At 42.8% G+C, this 19,734-nt stretch overlaps 1 protein-coding gene across 3 annotated transcripts in view; it reads left to right on the forward strand.

The window, feature by feature from the left end:
• Positions 1-19,734, forward strand: part of LOC117513009 (ubiquitin-protein ligase E3A-like) — a 211,597-nt gene that overhangs the window by 21,626 nt on the left and 170,237 nt on the right. For all 3 annotated transcript variants that reach the window (XM_034173305.1, XM_034173297.1, XM_034173288.1), the window contains 2 exons: positions 6,704-6,748; positions 9,475-9,779. In XM_034173305.1, the coding sequence (XP_034029196.1) occupies positions 6,704-6,748; positions 9,475-9,779 (350 nt within the window). The remainder of the gene's footprint in view (positions 1-6,703; positions 6,749-9,474; positions 9,780-19,734) is intronic.

A 19,734-nucleotide genomic window follows, 5' to 3' on the forward strand; every position in this document is an offset into this window, starting at 1 on the left:
CTTGGTTCAATGATTACCTGCGTGACCTCCAGCATAAGGCAAGAGGTCTAGAACGTAAATGGTGTCATTCAAAATTAGAAGTATTCCACCTTGCGTGGCATGATGCTATCTTACGCTATAAGCATGCATTATTGGCTACAAAGCAGACCTATTTCTCTGATTTGATCAACAAAAACAAGCGTAACTCAAAGTTCTTGTTCGACACGTTGGCAACACTTATTCATGGACAACCACCTGTAGTTTGTTCTCCTTTTACAGCACAAGATTTCCTGGATTACTTTGAGAAGAAAATAGAAGACATTAGGTTAAACATATCCCAGCATGCCTTAACCCAGCCACTACACCCTGCTATTGAGGTGGGCACCATTACTGAGGTATTGCCTAGATTTACAGAATTTGTAAGTATCTCACTAGGCATGCTGACAAAACTCGTAATGTCAACAAAAAGCACAACCTGTTTATTTGATCCTGTACCAGGGGTGGCCAAGTTCGGTCCTCGAGAGCCACATTCCTGACACTCTTAGTTGTCTCCCTGCTCCAACACACCTGAATCCAATGAAAGGCACTTTAAAAGTCTGCTAACGAGTCTTTCATTGGATTCAGGTGTGTTGCAGCAGGGAGACAACTAAGTGTGTCAGGAATGTGGCTCTCGAGGACCGAACTTGGCCACCCCTGTCCTATACCAACAAAACTGTTTAAGGACCTGTGGTCCACTCTTGGGCTGACTGTGGGGGAAATTATTCATCTTTCTTTAACTTCTGGATCTGTTCCTAAATGTTTCAAATCTGCAGTGTTTAAACCATGACTTAAGAAACCTAATCTTTACCCTAGTGTATTGAAAAACTATCGACCGATATCAAATCTATCATTTTGCTCTAAAATTCTGGAAAAAGTGGTGTCACGGCAGCTTGTGGACTATATTACTGAGAATAATCTCTTTGAGCCACTGCAGTCTGCTTTTAGAAAATATCATTCCACCCAGACGGCTCTCACTAAAGTGGTGAATGATCTTCTGCTTACAATGGCTTCAGACACCACTACGGTTGTGGTGCTGTTAGATCTCAGTGCTGCATTTGATACCGTGGATCATCATATTCTACTTGATAGGCTGGAAAATCATTTTGGGATTACTGGGAGTGCCCTTGCATGCCTGACATCATACTTGCAGTCGTTCTCACTGTGTTTTGTACAGTAACACTATCTCTAAACTTAGTGACATGAAATGTGGGATTCCACAGGGGTCCGTCTTAGTCCCCCTGCTTTTCTCTCTTTATGTACCCCTTGGGCACATATTGCGGCGTTTTGGGATTAGTTATACATGCCGATAACTGCTAGTAATCTCGTTCACATAAAATCCTTAGAAGATTGCCTTGCATCAGTGAGAAGCTGGATGTCTAGAAACTTCCTACTTTCAAACTCTGATAAGACTGAAATGATGGTTCTTGGTCCAGTGACACATTGGCATCAGTTTGACCAGTTAACGCTCAGCCCAGGCTCATGTGTCATACATGACACTGACAAAGTGAGGAACCTTGGTAACTTTTGATCCTACATTGTCCTTTGACCTCCACATTAGAAATATTATGAGGACTGCTTTCTTCCACCTGCGAAATATAGCGAAGATTCGTCCCATCCTGTCTATGGCTGATGCTGAGACCCTGATTCATGCGTTTATCTCTTCTAGATTGGACTGCTGCAATGTTCTATTTTCTGGTTTACTGCCATCTAGCATTAGTGCTCTCCAGTTGGTTCAAAATGCTGCAACCAGACTTTTGACCTGAAGCAGAAAGTTCAACCACATTACACCCATTTTGGCATCCCTTCACTGGCTTCCTTTCCCAGTGAGATCGGACTTTAAGGTTCTGCTACTAGTCTATAAAATTGTTCATGGACTGGCACCTCCCTACCTAGCTGACCTAATTAAACTTTATGTACCAACCCAGGCTTTGCGTTCTCAGGGTGCAGGACTACTTTGTGATCCTTGGGTGAATAAGAAGTCTGCAGGTCATAGAGCTTTCTCTTATCGTGCCCCTGCTCTGTGGAATGATCTCCCTGCGTCAATAATACAGTCAGATTCTGTAGAGAATTTCAAGTCCAGACTTAAGATGTGCTTATTTTCCCTTTCGTATGGCTAGCATGCTGGTATAGTTTTGTTTATGCTTTTTACTTTTTAATTAATTCTATTAGGAAACGGAGTGACTGTGGCCTCAACTTTACCGAAATACTGCGTCTTTTAGTGAAGCTTAGGCTAGTGGCTGGCAATCAACTTTGTATTTCTTCTGTTTTTAGGTCTGGAGACTGGCTAGGCCACTCCAGAACCTTCTTACAGAGCCACTCCTTGGTTATCCTGGCTGTGTGCTTTGGTCATTGTCATGTTGGAAGACCCATCCATGACCCATCTTCAATGCTCTAACTGAGGGAAGGAGGTTGTTCCCCAAAATCTTGCAATACATGGCCCCGGTCATCCTCTCCTTAATATAGTGCAGTCGTCCTGTCCTATGTGCAGAAAAACACCCCCAAAGCATGATGCTTCCACCCTCATGCTTCACAGTAGGGACGGTGTTTTTGGGATGGTACTCAGCATTCTTCTTCCTTCAAACACGGCGAGTGGAATTAAGACCAAAAAGTTCTCTTTTGGTCTCATCTGACCACATAACTTTCTCCCATGACTCCTCTGGATCATCCAAATGGTCATGGGCAAACTTAAGACATACCTGGATGTGTGCTGATTTAAGCAGGGGAACCTTCCGTGCCATGCATGATTTTAACCCATGACATCTTTGTGTATTACTCACAGTAACCTTGGAAACAGTGGTGCCAGCTCTCTTCAGGTCATTGGCCAGCTCCTCCCGTGCAGTTCTGGGCTGATTCCTCACCTTTCTTAGGATCATTGATACGCCACGAGGTGGGATCTTGCATGGGGCCCCAGTATGAGGGAGATTGACAGTCATGTTTAAACCATTAAACCATCCCTTAGTTATGCTGCTATAGACGTCGGACTGCTGGGGGGTTCCCATGATGCACTGTTTCTTTCTCTTTTTACTCTGTATGAAACAAAGAGGACAAACAATGTTGTAAAGGACAATAATCAAGACGTTAAAGAGCAAACTTCACTTTCCCCCAGAACGACATGATCAGGAAGTGAGCGTAGCTTACAGCAGCTCCCATTAAAAATAAGGGAGAGACAGCCTGTAATTCTTGGATGTTTACATAAAACAAACACAATAACAGCATCTATAAACCCAGAGAATATATTGATGAGAGTTTTAGGCACAATATAAAAATAGTTTTATGTTGTGATGTTAATGGTGTGCAGCGGTTACAGTGCAGGCCGATCAGAGCGGCGTCTCGGAAGTTTTGCGGAATTTGAAACGTCAATATGGTGAATAGAACATTGAATTTTTATTTTGATCAGGGAAACGCCGGGATCGACGGTCGTGAAAATGGGTAACTCTCTCCCAGATGGGTTCTCAGAGACTCGCTTTCTTCACATCTTTCATCGCAACTCGTGCCGTTTGAAGCACCGCTTTCTCCAAGACGACGAAATCAAATTGCCTGTGAAGGCATATACAGCCCAAATCATCATGAAAAAGTTTATCTTGAAGCTCATCCAGTTCATGGCAGCAAAAATTCATAAGGGCCACCTCCATTGTCCCACAGTGATCGCAAGTACACCATTCCTCTGCCAGTTGATGGACCCTTTCTCCAAAGTTGATGTCCTAAGGAAAAGGATTGTCTTATGGCTCTACCCTCTCATCAGCTTCACCTCCGACATTATTTCTTCACCGCTGTGGCTCAAAATGATAGGGCTGTACCCCTCCCACCTCAATGAAACCAACTTCGCCCACTTCCTCATCACTAGAAATGTACGCCGCCATTCTGCATCTACGGATGAACTGTTTGTTTACAGCACATGTGACTCACATCCGGCTGTTGGGATCATGTGACGATACAGAATGGCGGAGTCTATTGTGATGCGAAGGAGCGATTCGGGAAAAAAACAGATTAAAAATAGTAATCATGGAAGGAAAATGACCATTTTTTCAGAATTGTTGTAAAACTTCAACACCTATACATGCAAAGTGATTTTATTTGGATCACCTATCAGTTAAGTATTCCTTTAATTACAAAAGGTACAGTAAAATGTATTAAGTCTTTAATGATTTTATTATGGAAAACCAGAGGTGTTTTATTGTGAAGGGTGCTCAATGGGAACCGGACAAGTGTGTCGCCATCTTGACTGTTTTTTTTTTTGTTTTTTTTAAACAATGAAATGGCAAGTTCACGTCACTTTTTCTGTTCAAAAAATACTGACCTATACTCGTATGTTCAACAAAGACATTCAAGCCTCCACCATGATTGTAGAAGCTTTCACTATGTAATAACCACAGCAGTTCTTTTGTAAGAATTAATAATTTGTGAGGAAATTGCTGATGGTGATGACAGATTGTTTGGCCCTCGCGAGAAGTGCTGGCACTAATAATAACGACATGAGTTCAACCAACACCTTGTCTAAAGAATTTATTGGCATCGCTCAACATTGGTGGATTTATGTAGTTTTATGGCAAACACTGGATTTCGTGTGCTGCCCCACCGAGTAGGGTTGCACGGCTGTAGGCATCTTGCTACCCTTTCTTTAGAACAGAAAGGTATAATTCACAAATACTGGCTTGCAGTACAGTTCAAGGTACCAGAGTAATATAATCTCCAGTAGCCCTCAGAAGAACAGAGAGGTCTGTTAGACTCTGAGGTAGAGATTTTTCAGAAGCTGAACCAAACCATCCCCTTAAAGTACATCAGTAGGAATATTTGTGGTGTCCCTAAACTGGGTGTGTTGGCCTCAGCAGGTATTCAGTGTGGTTTAATAAGTTAAGCTGTAGTTACTATTTAGTCCTCTATTTCTTTGAATGTATTTGATACCAGGTCCGTTAATGATGCACAGACATGGCACGTCACGATTTGTGTATGTCACTCTCTATAGCATTCCAGTTGTTGCAGAACCAGCTTGGAACTATGCCATGAATTAGTGCACTGTTTGGTATTCCCAATACATCTTGGTTTGAACACTTCAAGCAGTTGCTAACAGTTCCAACAAATCTCTCTGTTGCTGTACTTTACATTTTTGTGTATTTTGTATTGGAACAGAAATACGGACATGCTCTTGGAAGCGTATTAGTTTTAAGGAAGTAGACTAGTCAAAGTATAGGCCAAGAATCTTCAAAAATGCGTCCTTTTTTTTTGCCTGCGGAAGGGTGCTCTGAATGTTGATTCAGCAGTTGTCTCCACACTGAGCAGGTATTAAGCTCTGAAACTTCACAGGTTAATACTCCAGACACTACCCTTTAAAATGGTATATTGCATAACATATTTCAAGGTAATTTGTTTTCTGCCCTATGGTGGCCAGAATCTGTATGTGTTCCCATGCTATGAGCCAAGGGCTAAAAATCTGATTGTTTTGTAACCAGCAGTGAGAAATGAGATCTCCCTTATATTTCAAGAATTATGGCCCTGTGAGGTACCTACCTGAATGACAGCCATCAGATGTAGGCCTCAACCTACCCCCATATAATGGGGTGTAAAAGCAAAATGAATACACACATTACAGAAAACCTGTTTGCTGCCTTCCTTTGGGACCACATGGCACACAGAGATTGACTATGACTACGTTTACATGCAGCCAATAACCCTTTCATAACTAGAATATTGGCAATAACCCGGTTGTGCACGGCCATGTAAATGCCCTCAAAAACCCGAATATGCTCATATTCCGGTTTTTAAAGACCCGAATAAGACCCCTGGGTTACTCCTTTTCTAACCCGAATATCAGGTCATAGAAACGCACATCGGGATATAACCATAGAAAGGAACATTATTTTGTGTTCTGCGCATGTCCTATCCGCAAGGAATCTTGGTCTTTTGAGTACAGCAACTATTTGTATGCAGTGCGTGCAGCCCACCGGACACCACAGAAGCAGATGTAAACAGCGCATTGTGTTCTGCGTCCTTATCAGGCGGGCCGGTCGTGGCACCGGTCGGCATATCACTGCGATTGCTCTGCCTCCGATGCGCTTACCGTCTGCGGCTCGGTAAACGCCACAACGGACCACTCACACCGCCCCCCTCTCTTCTGTGCGTACCTGCGCCAAATCTGGCAACAGGTCCAGAGTCGCTCGCTGTTTTGATGCGGAGGCAGCCCACAGGAGAGAAAAATGAGAAAATGTTAATGCCTGTTTGAGAAAAGTGTGTAGTGAGGGGTTTTACATGAAGCAGGATTTGCACGAACGCCAGATCAAATCAAGCACCGGTGGACGACGTGCGTCGCTGTTTAGATGGGGATATTCCAAATGATACCAGTGACCATGTATACAGGAGTAACTCTGTCTGCTTAAGCATGTAAACGGGTTATTCCTAATTATTCAGAAACCAGAATATTGACCTTAACCTGAATATTAACGGCATGTAAATGTAGTCTATGATGCAAATCAAAAGTATTGCTGCTTGAATTTTTTTTGTATATTGGCTGATTTGACATAGAATGACCCAAAACACTTTGTGTTAATGTAATGAAAGAAAATGTATGCATCTGTTCTGTTTCTTAAATCTGCTTTTATTCTCATGCAGCCATCAGTTATTTTTTGAGTTGTTGTAAACATGGCTTTTTCTAATTAGTTAAAATTGTAATTGCTGCTGTTTGTTCAAATAGAGATTACGAGGAGCCTGAAATAGAAAATCCAGAAGCAAGCCGAATGTAAGTAACAATTAATATTCTTGTCTCAGTACAATTTAAAAATTACCATTGAACACTGTTAAATTGCAAAAGTATTTTATCAAGCTTGTGGTTTTCTCATCCTGATTATTTTTTAAGTCTTACGGTGAGGAAAATAAGTATTTGAAGACCCTGCTATTTTGCAAGTTCTCCCACTTAGAAATCATGGAGGGGTCTGAAATTGCATATCCACTGTGAGAGACATAATCTAAAAAAAAAATCCGGAAATCACAATGTATGATTTTTTTTTTAAATTTATTTGTATGTTACTGCCGCAAATAGGTATTTGAACACCTGTGAAAATCAATGTTAATATTTGGTAGAGTAGCCTTTGTTTGCATTTACAGAGGTCAAACGTTTCCTGTCATTTTTCACCAGGTTTGCACACACTGCAGCAGGGATTTTGTTCCACTCCTCCATACAGATCTTCTTTAGATCTTTCAGGTTTGGAGTTTCAGCTCCCTCCAAAGATTTTCTATTGCGTTCAGGTCTGGAGACTGGCCAGGCCACTCCTGGACCTTGAAATGCTTCTTACAGAGCCCCACCTTAGTTGCCCTGGCTGTGTGTTTGGGGTCATTGTCATGCTGGAAGACCCAGCCATGACCCATCTTCAGTGCTCTTACTGAGGGAAGGAGGTTGTTTGCCAAAAACTCGCATTACATGACCCATCCATCCTCCCTTCAATACAGTGCAGTCATCCTCTCCCCTTTGCAGAAAAGCACCCCCAGAGTATGATGTTTCCACCCCCATGCTTCATGGTTGGTATGGTTTTCTTGGGGTTGTTCTCATCAACCTCAACCCTGGGACTGTCTTGGCTGACACGCCTCTGCAACATTGCGTGGCGATCGGGGACAGTGCCTCTGGATTGGCAGACCGGGATGGTGGTTCCTCTGTTTAAGAAGGGGGACCGAAGGGTGTGTTCCAACTATAGGGGGATCACACTCCTCAGCATCCCCGGTAAGGTCTATTCCAGAGTACTGGAGAGGAGAATTCGACTGATGGTTGAACCTCGGATTCAGGAGGAGCAGTGTGGTTTTCGTCCTGGTCGCGGCACACTGGACCAGCTCTACACGCTCCATCGGGTGCTTGAGGGTTCATGGGAGTTCGTCCAACCAGTCCACGTGTTTTGTGGATCTGGAGAAGGCGTTCGACCGTGTCCCTTGGGGCACCCTGTGGGGGGTGCTCCGGGAGTAATCCTTTGCTAAGGGTTATCCGGTCCCTGTACGACCGCAGCAGGAGCTTGGTTTGCATTGCCGGTAGTAAGTCAAACCTGTTTCCAGTGCACGTTGGCCTCCGCCAGGGCTGCCCTTTGTCACCGATTCTGTTCATTATTTTTATGGACAGATTTTCTAGGCGCAGCCAGGGTGTAGAGGGGGTCTGGTTTGGGAACCACAGAATCTCGTCTCTGCTGTTTGCGGACGATGTGGTTCTGTTGGCTTCGTCAAATCAGGACCTTCAGCGTGCACTGGGGCGGTTCACAGCCAAGTGTGAAGCATCCGGGATGAAAATCAGCACCTCCAAATCCGAGGCCATGGTTCTCGACCGGAAAAAGGTGCTTTGCCCTCTTCAGGTTGGTGGAGTGTCTTTGCCTCAAGTGGAGGAGTTTAAGTATCTCGGGGTCTTGTTCACGAGTGAGGGACGGATGGAGCGTAGATGGTCACTGGTGAACTTCACACGGGCCTGGACATGTGCTGGCTTGAGCAGGGGGACCTTGCTGCCCTGCAGGATTTTAAACCATGACAGCATCATGTGTTACTAATGTAATCTTTGTGACTGTGGTCCCAGCTCTTTTCAGGTCATTGACCAGGTCCTCCTGTGTAGTTTCTGAGCTTTCTCAGAATCATTCTTACCCCACAAAGTGAAATCTTGCATGGAATCCCAGACCGAGGGAGATTGACAGTCATCTTGTGTTTCTTCCACTTTCTAATAAATAATCATAACAGTTGTTGCCTTCTCACCAAGCTGCTTGCCTGTTGTCCTGTAGTCCATCCCAGCCTTGTGACAGCTCTTTGGTCTTGGGTATGGTGGACAGGTTGGAGTGTGATTGATTGTGTGAACAGGTGTCTTTTATACAAGTAACAAGTTCAAACAGGTGCAATTAATACAGGTAAATAAGAGTGCAGAATAAGAGGGCTTCTTAAAGAAAAGATTAACAGATCTGTGTGAGCCAGAATTCTTGCTAGTTGGTAGGAGTTCAAATACTTATTTGCAGCAGTAACATACAAATAAATTATTTTAAAAAATCATATTGTGATCTTCTTGCATCAGGAAGGGCATCCGGCATAAAACCTGTGCCAATTCAACATGCAGATCCACATTGGATTTGCTGTGGTGACCCTGAGTGCAAACAAGGGAGCAGCCGAAGGGACTTTTTTTTTTTTTTTTTTTTTTTTTTTTAAGATTATATCTCTCACAGTGGACATGCACCTAAGATGAAAAGTTCAGACCCCTCCATGATTTCTAAGTGGGAGAACTTGCAAAACCGCAGGGTGTTCAAATACTTATTTTCTTCACTGTATATGTTGGTCACTTGTTTTAACAACAATCATGTATTACTATATTTTGAATCCATGAATGTAATTTTTATTTGCATGCCACAGATAAGCCTTGGTGAAGAAAAAAGTAATTTATTTTTTGTCCTTTGCAATGATGCAAAAATCTGTTAAAGTATTGTACCTGTAACCTGTGGTGGCTTACCTCTGATTCAGGAAGCGAGCAGCTGCCAAACATCTTATAGAGCGCTATTACCACCAGTTAACTGAGGGCTGTGGGAGTGAATCATGCGCCAACTCCTGGTGTGCCTCATTTGTTGGCTTCACCCGTATGGATAACAATGCAGCAGCAGTCAAAGCCCTGGAGCTCTACAAGGTCAACGCCAAATTGTGTGACCCTCATCCCTCAAAGAAAGGCACAACCTCAGCTTACCTGGAGAGCAGTCCTCACAGTAACTCAACCATCAGCAATAAGAAAAATAACCATAAGGATGTTAACTCGGTACGGGACAATTTCAAAGGTTAGTTGACAGTTCGCATTCAGTTTTTACATGTTGGTGATAGAGATGAAAGTGCATGCACTTTTGCTGTCTTATACTTTGAATGTTGGTTATTGATTTGAAGGTAATTCCTTTCAATACTGCAACCTGATGAAACAAGGTTAGTATTAAGGGTGTTCAATACAACTGTATTCAATTGAGAACAATTACAGTATCTGCACAATCTGACTTGATTGTGCATACCACGTATGATCATTAGAGTGCACATTCTATTACTTGCAGTTCTGTGGCTCAGCCTTTTTCGTTCTGTCCTCTTTTAGTGCCTTGTCCAAACATGCAACGCGGCGTAATGTGGTTCACAACATTCAACAGGCAGCGCCTAAAATAAATTTTGTCATTGGTAGCTTTGAACTAGGCTTGATTTTTATCCCCTGCTGGCTGAAGGCCTGAAGATTCAGATTCAAAGCTTTATTGTTATATGTACAGTCAAGAAATATGTTTCCCTGTGCAATGAAATTCTTACTTTGCTGCCCACACTGGATGCCCAAATATATATATATATATATATATATATATATATATATATGTATAAATAACTAAGTATAAAATATCTAAATATAAGTGGGGGGGGGGATGAAATAACATAAAATAAGCATGCTGGTAAGAATAATAGAATATAACAAGCAATGTAATAAAAATGTAATAATGTAGTAAAAAGAAATATACACTGTAAGAAGGGAAATATAAAATATACTTGTGTAATGGCCTACATGATATGATGGCGCATCAGTGTGCAATATTCACTGTTTTGTGCAACATTCAGCTGTAAATGGTTTTGTGCAATTTAGTGCAATTGAGCCAATGGATTCAAGTTAACAGGTATTGTAGTGTAATAGAATAAAGTGTCCGTAATATAGTAAAGTGGTGGATTATGTCATGGCGATTTCTGTCTGTCTGCAGGGATTAAAGTTTTCTGTCGCTTCGATGGATTTCCATCAATTGGGCAACCAAAAGACAGGGTTTGCGCTTAGCCATTTTGATGCAAAATCAAGGTTGGACGCGAGATATAAAACGTTCAAAACATTCAAAAATCCGATTTTTAGAATGTCTGGTTTTTTTTTGGGGGGGGGGGGGGGGGTGTTAATTGTTTCTTTTTTCCTGCTCTACACAGTGAGTGCTCTCTGCTCAGTGCTGGGGGGTGGAAGGGGTAGTGTCCCTTTATTGAGAGAGTAGCGTCAACTTAGAACATGGCGCCAGTTTAGGGTCAACTGTGCTGAACTACTGAATGAACCTTTTATGTTTTCAACATCTTTAAAAATCATTTAACTACATACAGCAACACATCCAGGTACAGGTGCTATCAAAATAAATATAAAAATAGTTAAGTGAACAAATTTACATAAATTTGCAATTTATGATGATTTTTTTAAATTAATTTAAAGCCTGATTTACACTGTCATAAAATAATGTGTGTGATAGTTTTAAAGTTCCCTGTCTCTGGATTATGCTTTACTATGGATTAATTTGACCCTCAACAAGCTTTTCTTTTGACAATTATTACCTCAAATTCAAACGTAAGCTGTACAATTTCCTCTTTTTTTCCCCGACTTTGTGTTGTAAATATGCGTCCTTTTCTGGTCCATTTGTAATCAGCGTGCACACTGCAAAAACAATTAAAATATGATGGCAGATGAAACAGTGAAAGCAGAACAGTGTCAAATCACAGCCTTTTGTGTCTGATTTAACTGGTGCACATCAGGCTGCGGGTCTGAGTCTGAACACGGTGTGAAAAAAATAAACGGCCAGTTTTTTTTTTAAATTATGGAAATTACTCCGGTCCCACATGTGAGAGGTTTTTAATTGAAATACATTGTGATCGGATGGGACATTTTATCCGATGTGAGCAAAAAATCCGTTATACAAAATCCATTATATACGGTATTTATTACACGGAAAACAATACAAAAACTTTTGGACTTTTCTTGTCTGGTGACTGTGAATATCTGGTTTATACGATGATGGTTTATTTGATTTTTACTGTACATGGGACTGAACAATAAATTTACCTCAAAACTTTGATGATGTCGGCTTTCATCCCACACAGCTGACTTTATTTTACCAAATTTTTCTTCTTTTTGGATATGAAGGGAATCTGTACATCTTGACGCCCTTGTTGTGTCTATTTGTCCATCCAAATGCGCAACAAACCGGCATTTTCAATAGAATAGAATGAATAAAATAGAATGCTTTTATTGTCATTATACACAAGGTACAACGAAATTAAGACAACTCCCGTAGTGCAAGGGTGTTTAAAAAAAAAAAAAAAAAAAAAAGTAAATCTAAAAAGACAAATAAGAATATATACATGCATTTACAAAGGAGCCGGTAGGTGTATATAAATAAAAGTCTGCACTATTCATTGCATTCACCTTTATAAAATAAATGCAATGAACAGTGCAGACTGTAGACTAATGTGCATTCAAAACCCGTATTGCACTTGGGTAGAACATGTTGGTGAGTCTGGATGTGCGGGCCTTGATGGACCGGTACCTCTTTCCTGAGGGCAGCAGTGAGAACAGGCTGTGCCCGTGGTGTGAACCGTCGAAGCTGATGCTTCTAGCCCTGCGCAGACATCTGGTGTTATAGATGTCTGACAGAGAGGACAGCTGCGCTCCTATGATGTTCTGTGCTGACTTCCTGAGTCTCCCCAGAGCCTTCTTGTCAGCCTGAGAGCAGCTCCTGTACCACACCAAGATGTTGTTGGTGAGGATGCTCTCTACAGAACACCTATAGAAGGACGGCAGCAGTTCCTGGGACAGGTTGACCTTCCTCAGTGACTTTAAAAAGTACAGACGCTGCTGTGCCTTTTTCACAAGGGCATTGGTGTTGATGCCCCATGAAAGGTCCTGAGAAATGTATGTTCCCAGGAACTTGAAGTCACTGACCCTCTCTACGGTGTCTCCCTGAATGAGAAAGGGGGGGGGGGGGTCCTCCCTCTTCTGCCTGAAATCTATCTGTTCGCTGCAACGTAGCTTGGCACCTATTACTCGCAAAAACTTCATATTTGGTGGGTACATGCCTTGGAGGAGTACTTCGCATAGGTTGGAAGGCCAGTGACCTTGACCTACTTTTGAAGGTCACCAACGGTCACAACTGTCATATCCTTTGCCGCAACAAAGCTTGGCACCTTTCGCTCACACAAACTTCATATTTGGTGGGTATTTGCCTTGGAGGAGTACTTCGCATGGGTTCAAAGGCCGGTGACCTTGACCTACTTTTCAAGGTCACCACAGGGTCACAACTGTCAAATCCTTTGCCGCAACGTAGCTTCGCACCTATGAGCATCGGATGCCAATGGAAACGTGCAATTTAAATAAAATGCAGTCCATTTGTAGGGGTGGACATGCTCTCCACTACTAATACTACTAATTAATAATCATTTTAACAACTAAAATGCTTGTCAGTATTACTCTGGGCCTAAGTTTTACTATAGTTCTGGAAGTTGAATTGATGAGTCATATAAAAAGTTTAGTTAATTTAACTTTTCTGCATAACTGAATTGAGATGTGAAGCAATATCTTTTTTTCAATGAATGAATGAATTTATTTGGCACACACTCAACAATAACATCTCAAAGAGGACAATTTAACAAGGAACCTGTGTAGGCAGAAGCAAAAGCTTATAAACGTCCATCCCTTTTACCATAAAAAATAAAATGTATACACACACACACACAAACAACAGCAAATACCAAATCAAATGGTATAAATTAGTCAATGAGCAAAACATTTCTAAACACAACCAGGCAAACAATAGTGCATAATCCCCTAAATGATAACAAAATCAAATAGGTCTGCAAGCAGTCATATACGGGCCCTCGTGCCACTTGACTGCCTACCCAGGCCAGTGCGTCCCCTTGTGACCAGATGTGGGCATGTGCATACAGGGGCCCACCCTCAAAACACAGTTCAGGTTTTAAGCAAATCAGACAATGCATGAAGGAGTTATGACAGGTTGATTGTTCATCCATTAGAGTGCTATCAAGGCAGAAAAGAGGGGCCAGGTGTGTTCAGGGGCCAACCCTCATCACACGTGAAGTTTCAAGTCAATCAGGCAAAGCATGAAGGAGTTATCATGACTTGATATTACATGGCGAGGCTCTGCGTTAGATGGGAAGTTAATATATGCAGGCGTTCAGGGCAGAGCCCTTATCATGTCCAGCAAGTTTGAAGGATGTACGATAAAGTATGTGGTCGTGACAGCCATTCGAAGTAAAACGGTGTGCTCCAAAACGCTCGCCAAAGTTTGACGAACCCAAACAGCCATGCCTTTTGACCTACAGAAATTCTTTTGATAACTTTTGATCAGCATGGGGTCATGATGGTATGTACCAAATTTGAAGATGATTGCTGGAAATCCCTAGGACGAGTTCGTTGAAATGTAAGTACTGGAGATGGCCAAAAATGGCCAAAATTACCTCAAAATCGAAACTTATAATCAAAACGGCTGACTTCCTGTCAACATTTCAACATAACGTTAAGAGATTGTTTTGTGCATCCTGGCATGGTAAATATGTGTACCGTATTTCGCGTTGCTACGATGAAAAAACCCCAATGCGGAGGTTTTTTTGAAAATTTCAAGGGACCACTATTTCGTCATTTCGCTGAGACCATATGCGAGATCCTGAAAATATCGAATTTCGGATCCGGCTGGATGACTTTGCAAAGGTTGGTGAGCAAATCACACAATGCATGAAGGAGTTATGACATGTTGATAGCTTATCCACTAGGGGGCACTCAGTGTACAAACAGAGCGGCAAGGTGTGTTAAGGGGCTGACCCTCATTACTCATGTGAAGTTTTGACCAGATGTGGGCATGTGCGTACAGGGGCAACCACTCATCCCACAGTTCAAATTTCAAGCAAATCAACAATGCATGAAGTAGTTATGACCATTTGATTGTTCATCCACTAGGGGCGCTCAGAGCACAAACAGAGGGGCCAGGTGCTTGTCGCGCTTGACCTGTGTATCAGTTTTCATGATGATATGACAAAATTAAAGCCGTCAAAAGGAAGAACGTAATTTCATGGCGAATGGTCAATATTCGGTACGCCGCCACACGGACGCCGTTACTCGTAACTTCACGGCGTTTATCGCCTATGTTCACCAATTTGTTCTGCATGTTTTAAAAGTGGAATGAAGTTGATTGGGTTAAGTATGTGACACCAGGACCTCTTAAAGTAAAAATAGGACATTTCCCGCCACCACCGGGGGGGCGCTATGGTGCATGTGGGAACTTAAGATATGTAGACATTCAGGGCGGAGCCCTCATCATGTCCAGCAAGTTTGAAGGATCTACGATAAAGTATGTGGGCGTGACAGCCGTTCGAAGTGAAATGGCGTGCTCCGAAAAGCTCGCTAAAGTTTGACGACCCCTAGCAGCCACACCTTTTGACTTGATTAGAATCTTTTGATAACTTTTGATCACCATTGTGTTGTGATGATTTTGACCAAATTTGAAGTCGATCGGATGAAATGCCTAGGATGAGTTTGGTCAAATGTAAGTAGTGGAAATGGCCAAAAATGGCCAAAAATTTGCTCAAAATCGAAAATTAAAATCAAAATGGCCGACTTCCTGTCGATATTTCACCATGACAGTAAGAGACTTTTTCGTGCGTCCTGGCATGGTAAATATGTGTACCGAATTTCGTGAGGCTATGACAAAAAAAGCCCAATGCGGAGGGGTTTTTGAAAATTACTAGGGGGCGCTATTTCGCGACCATGTGCGACACCCCCAAAATATCGAATTTCGGATCCGGCCGGATGACTTTGGAAAGTTTGGTGAGTCTTTGAGCACGGGAACAGGCCGAAATTTTGATTTCAAGAGTGAGAATAATAATAATAATAAACAGCGCAATTACAATAGGGTCCTCGTAGGACGTTGCCTACTCGGGCCCTAATAATAAATAATAACTAGGACTGCAAGCAGTCATATACGGGCCCTCGTTCCGCGCGACTTCTACCCAGGCCAGTGGGTGCCCTTGTGACCACATGTGGGTATGTGCATGCAGGGGCAACCAGGAGACTTTTCTGTACGTCTATGCAAGTCACACATGCGTACCAATTTTCATCTCCCTACTCCAAAAAACCCCTATGGGGAGGGGTTATTGAAAGTTTCAAGGGTGCACTATTGAGGCACTTTGCCCCGCCCATGGGCGACACCCCTATGAGTTGTAAGAGGTTGTCGTGCTTGACCTGTGTATCAATTTTCATGATGATACGATAAAATTAAAGCAGTCAAAAGGAAGAACGTAATGTCATGGCGAAGGGGCGATATTCGGCACGCCGCCACACAGACGCCGTTACTTGTAACTTCACGTTGATCATCGCCTACATTCACCAACTTGTTCTGCATGTTTTAGAAGTGGAAGGAAGTTGATGGGGTTAACTACGTGACATCAGTACCTGTTTAAGTATAATGTTCCATGGTGAAGGGTCAAAATGGCGGCGCCATAGCGGCCACACTTTTCAACATAAAGAAAAGCTTTCGATAACTTTTGGTCAGTATCGTCTCTTGCACCAAGGGTCTACTCCAAACAGCAAGTCGGCCATTTTGAATTTTCTTCTCATTTTGGCGTGATTTCCACATGTTGTATTTGAACAAACTCCTCCTAGGGATTTTGTCCAATGCACTTCAAATTTCTTCCACATCACCCAGAGATGATACTAACCAAAAGTTATCGAAAGTTTTTCTCTATGTTGAAGGGTGTGGCCGCTACGGTGCCGCCATTTTGACCCTGCTCCATGGAACATCATGTCATGATAACTCCTTCATGCTTTGCCTGATTGACTTGAAACTTCACATGTATGATGACGGTTCGCCCCTCAACACACCTGGCCCCTCTGTTTGTACATTGAGCGCCCCCTACTGGATGAACCATTAGCATGTCATAACTCCTTCATGCATTGTGTGATTTGCTTGAAATTTGAACTGTGGGATGAGTGGTTGCCCCTGTATGCACATGCCCACATCTGGTCTCAAGGGAACACACTGCCCTGGGTAGGCGGTCACGCAGAAGGAGGGCCCGTATATGACTGCTTGCAGTCCTAGTTATTATTATTAGGGCCCGAGTAGGCAACGTCCTACGAGGACCCTATTGTAATTGCGCTGTTTATTATTATTATTATTGTTTATTATTATTATTATTTTCACTCTTGAAATGGAAATTTCGGCCTCTTCCCATGCTCAAAAACTCACCAAACATTCCAAAGTCGTCCGGCCGCATCCGAAATTCGATATTTTGTAGGCATCGCACATGGTCGCAGAAAAACGCGAAATAGCGCCCCCTACAAATTTCAAAAACCCCTCCGCTTTGGGCTTTTTTCATCGTAGCCTCACGAAATTCGGTACACATATTTACCATGCCAGGACGCACGAAAAAGTCTCTTAATGTCATGGTGAAATATCGACAGGAAGTCGGCCATTTTGATTTTAAGTTTCGATTTTGAGCAAATTTTTTAGGCCATTTTTGGCCATTTTCACTACTTACATTTGAACGAACTCGTCCTAGGAATTTCATCCGATTGTCTTCATATTTGGTCAAAATCATCACAACACAATGGTGATCAAAAGTTATCAAAAGATTCTAATTAAGTCAAAGGGTGTGGCTGCTAGTGGTCTTCAAACTTTGGCGAGCTTTTCGGAGCACGCCATTTCACTTCGAACGGCTGTCACGCCCACATACTTCATCGTAGATCCTTCAAAGATGCTGGACATGAGGGCTCCGCCCTGAACGACTACATATCTTAAGTTCCCACCTGCGCCATAGTGCCCCCCGGTGGTGGCGAGAAATGTCCTGTTTTTATTTTGGAACTTTATTTGGAACTTCATTCCACTTCTAAAACATGCAGAACAAATTGGTGAACGTAGGTGATGAACGCCGTGAAGTTACAAGTAACGGCGTCTGTGTGGCGGCGTGCCGAATATCGCCCCTTCGCCATGACATTACGTTCTTCCTTTTGACGGCTTTAATTTTGTCACATCATCATGAAAATTGGAGGTGAAAAAGGAGATGACGCTGTCATCTACCTACTGCAGCGAGTGCTCACCCACTTGGAGGCCGGCGGGAGCGCTGTGAGAGTCATGTTCTTTGATTGCTGCAGCACTTTCAACACCATCAGACCGGCGCTGCTGCGGGAGAAGCTGGAGGACACAGGTGTGGATAGACATCTCGCCGCCTGGACCATCAACTACCTCACTGACCTCCCGCAGTATGTGCAGCTGCGCGGCTGTCAGTCTGAGGTTGTAAGGTGTCAGCACCAGTTCCCCCCAGGGCACCATCCTCTCGCCTTTCCTCTTCACCCTCTACACCTCGGGCTTCACCTACAACACAGACAGCTGCCACCTCCAGAAGTTCTCTGATGACTCCGCCATTGTGGGTCGCGTGTCTGAGGGGAATGAGCTGGAGTACCGGTCGGTCATCACAGACTTCGTGGACTGCTGTGAGTGCAACCACTTGTCTCAACACCAGTAAGATGAAGGAGATGGTGATCGACTTCAGGAGGAAACCACCACCTCACCCACCGGTGAACATCCAGGGGGAGGACATAAAGACTGTGGACAGTTTCAGATACCTGGGTGTTCATCTCAACAGCAAACTGGACTGGACTCAACACTGACACCCTGTACAAAAAAGGCCAGAGTCGTCTCCACCTCCTGAGGAGACTGAGATCCTTTGGAGTTAGCAGTCCTTTGCTTAAGACTTCCTACGACTCTGTTGTAGCCTCTGCTCTGTTCTGTGCTGCCGTCTGTTGGGCCCTGGGCAGCACAGATTGGGAGAGAAAGAGACTGAATAAGCTGGTCAGGAAGTCCAGCTATGTCCTGGGCTGTCCTCGGGAGTCTCTGGAGGAGGTGGCTGAGAGGAGGGTGTTAGCCAAGTTAAAATCCATCATGGACAACTCCTCTCACCCTCTGCACCGGACTGTAGTGGAGCTGAACAGCTCGTTCAGTGACAGGCTGAGGCACCCTCTGTGCAAGAAGGAACGATACCGCAGGTCGTTCCTCTCTGGTGCTCTCAGACTGTACAATAACACTGTGAAATAACCACATGCAATAATATGTGCACAATCAGGTACAATATTAATATGTCCACAAATCATGTGCAGTAAGAACTCGTTTACAAATCCCTGCACTAATGTCACTATCACATCTAAACTCCACTTCACATATTGTATAAGATGTTCCTATCGCTTTTTCAATCCCAATCATGTTTATATATGTGTATATGTGTGTGTATATATGTGTATATATATATGTGTATATATATTCTATTTCTACCTCATTTTCTTATGTCTTGTACTGTTACAAGTATTACTATTATTGCTTATCCTTGCACACCCTGTTTGATGAACATTTTCCTCTACTTGCACACATCTTGTGTGTTTTTTAAGAGCTGACGTAACGTGAATTTCTCCTCTGTGAGATCAATAAAGTTTATCTTATCTTTTTGTACTATTGCACCCTACGACCACAGCCCACTAATGGGGCGGCATTTAGCTAAACGTGGTGGGGTTTGTTTTGCTGATGGACGACAGTTTGAAGGAGCTAATTGATGGTGCTAATTCGTCTAAAACACACACACAAAACAAATTTGCTATGCTGTAAGCTGTCTGGAGGCATGAAAGCTGGGTTAGGATGAAAAGCTGGACTAATTTGTAACGTCATTTTTTTTTTCTTTTGCTGAACTACACAAAGTACACAAAGTCTTTGTTTCTTTTTGCAAGTACATGAAGTCAGTGCATGATATCACGGACTACATCTTCAGAATTATTTTTGAACTATCGAACTGTTTTTCCAAGTTGAGAACAATTTTGGACTCCTATTTAAAGTTTGTGTTTTGACTTTTGACGTCAAAGCACCACGTACACCAAAATGTAAGTCCCTTTTCTGTTTATAAACTCTACAAAATGCATCCGTA

The sequence above is a fragment of the Thalassophryne amazonica genome, chromosome 1 (genome assembly GCF_902500255.1).
Source record: "Thalassophryne amazonica chromosome 1, fThaAma1.1, whole genome shotgun sequence".
Lineage (NCBI taxonomy): Eukaryota > Metazoa > Chordata > Actinopteri > Batrachoidiformes > Batrachoididae > Thalassophryne > Thalassophryne amazonica.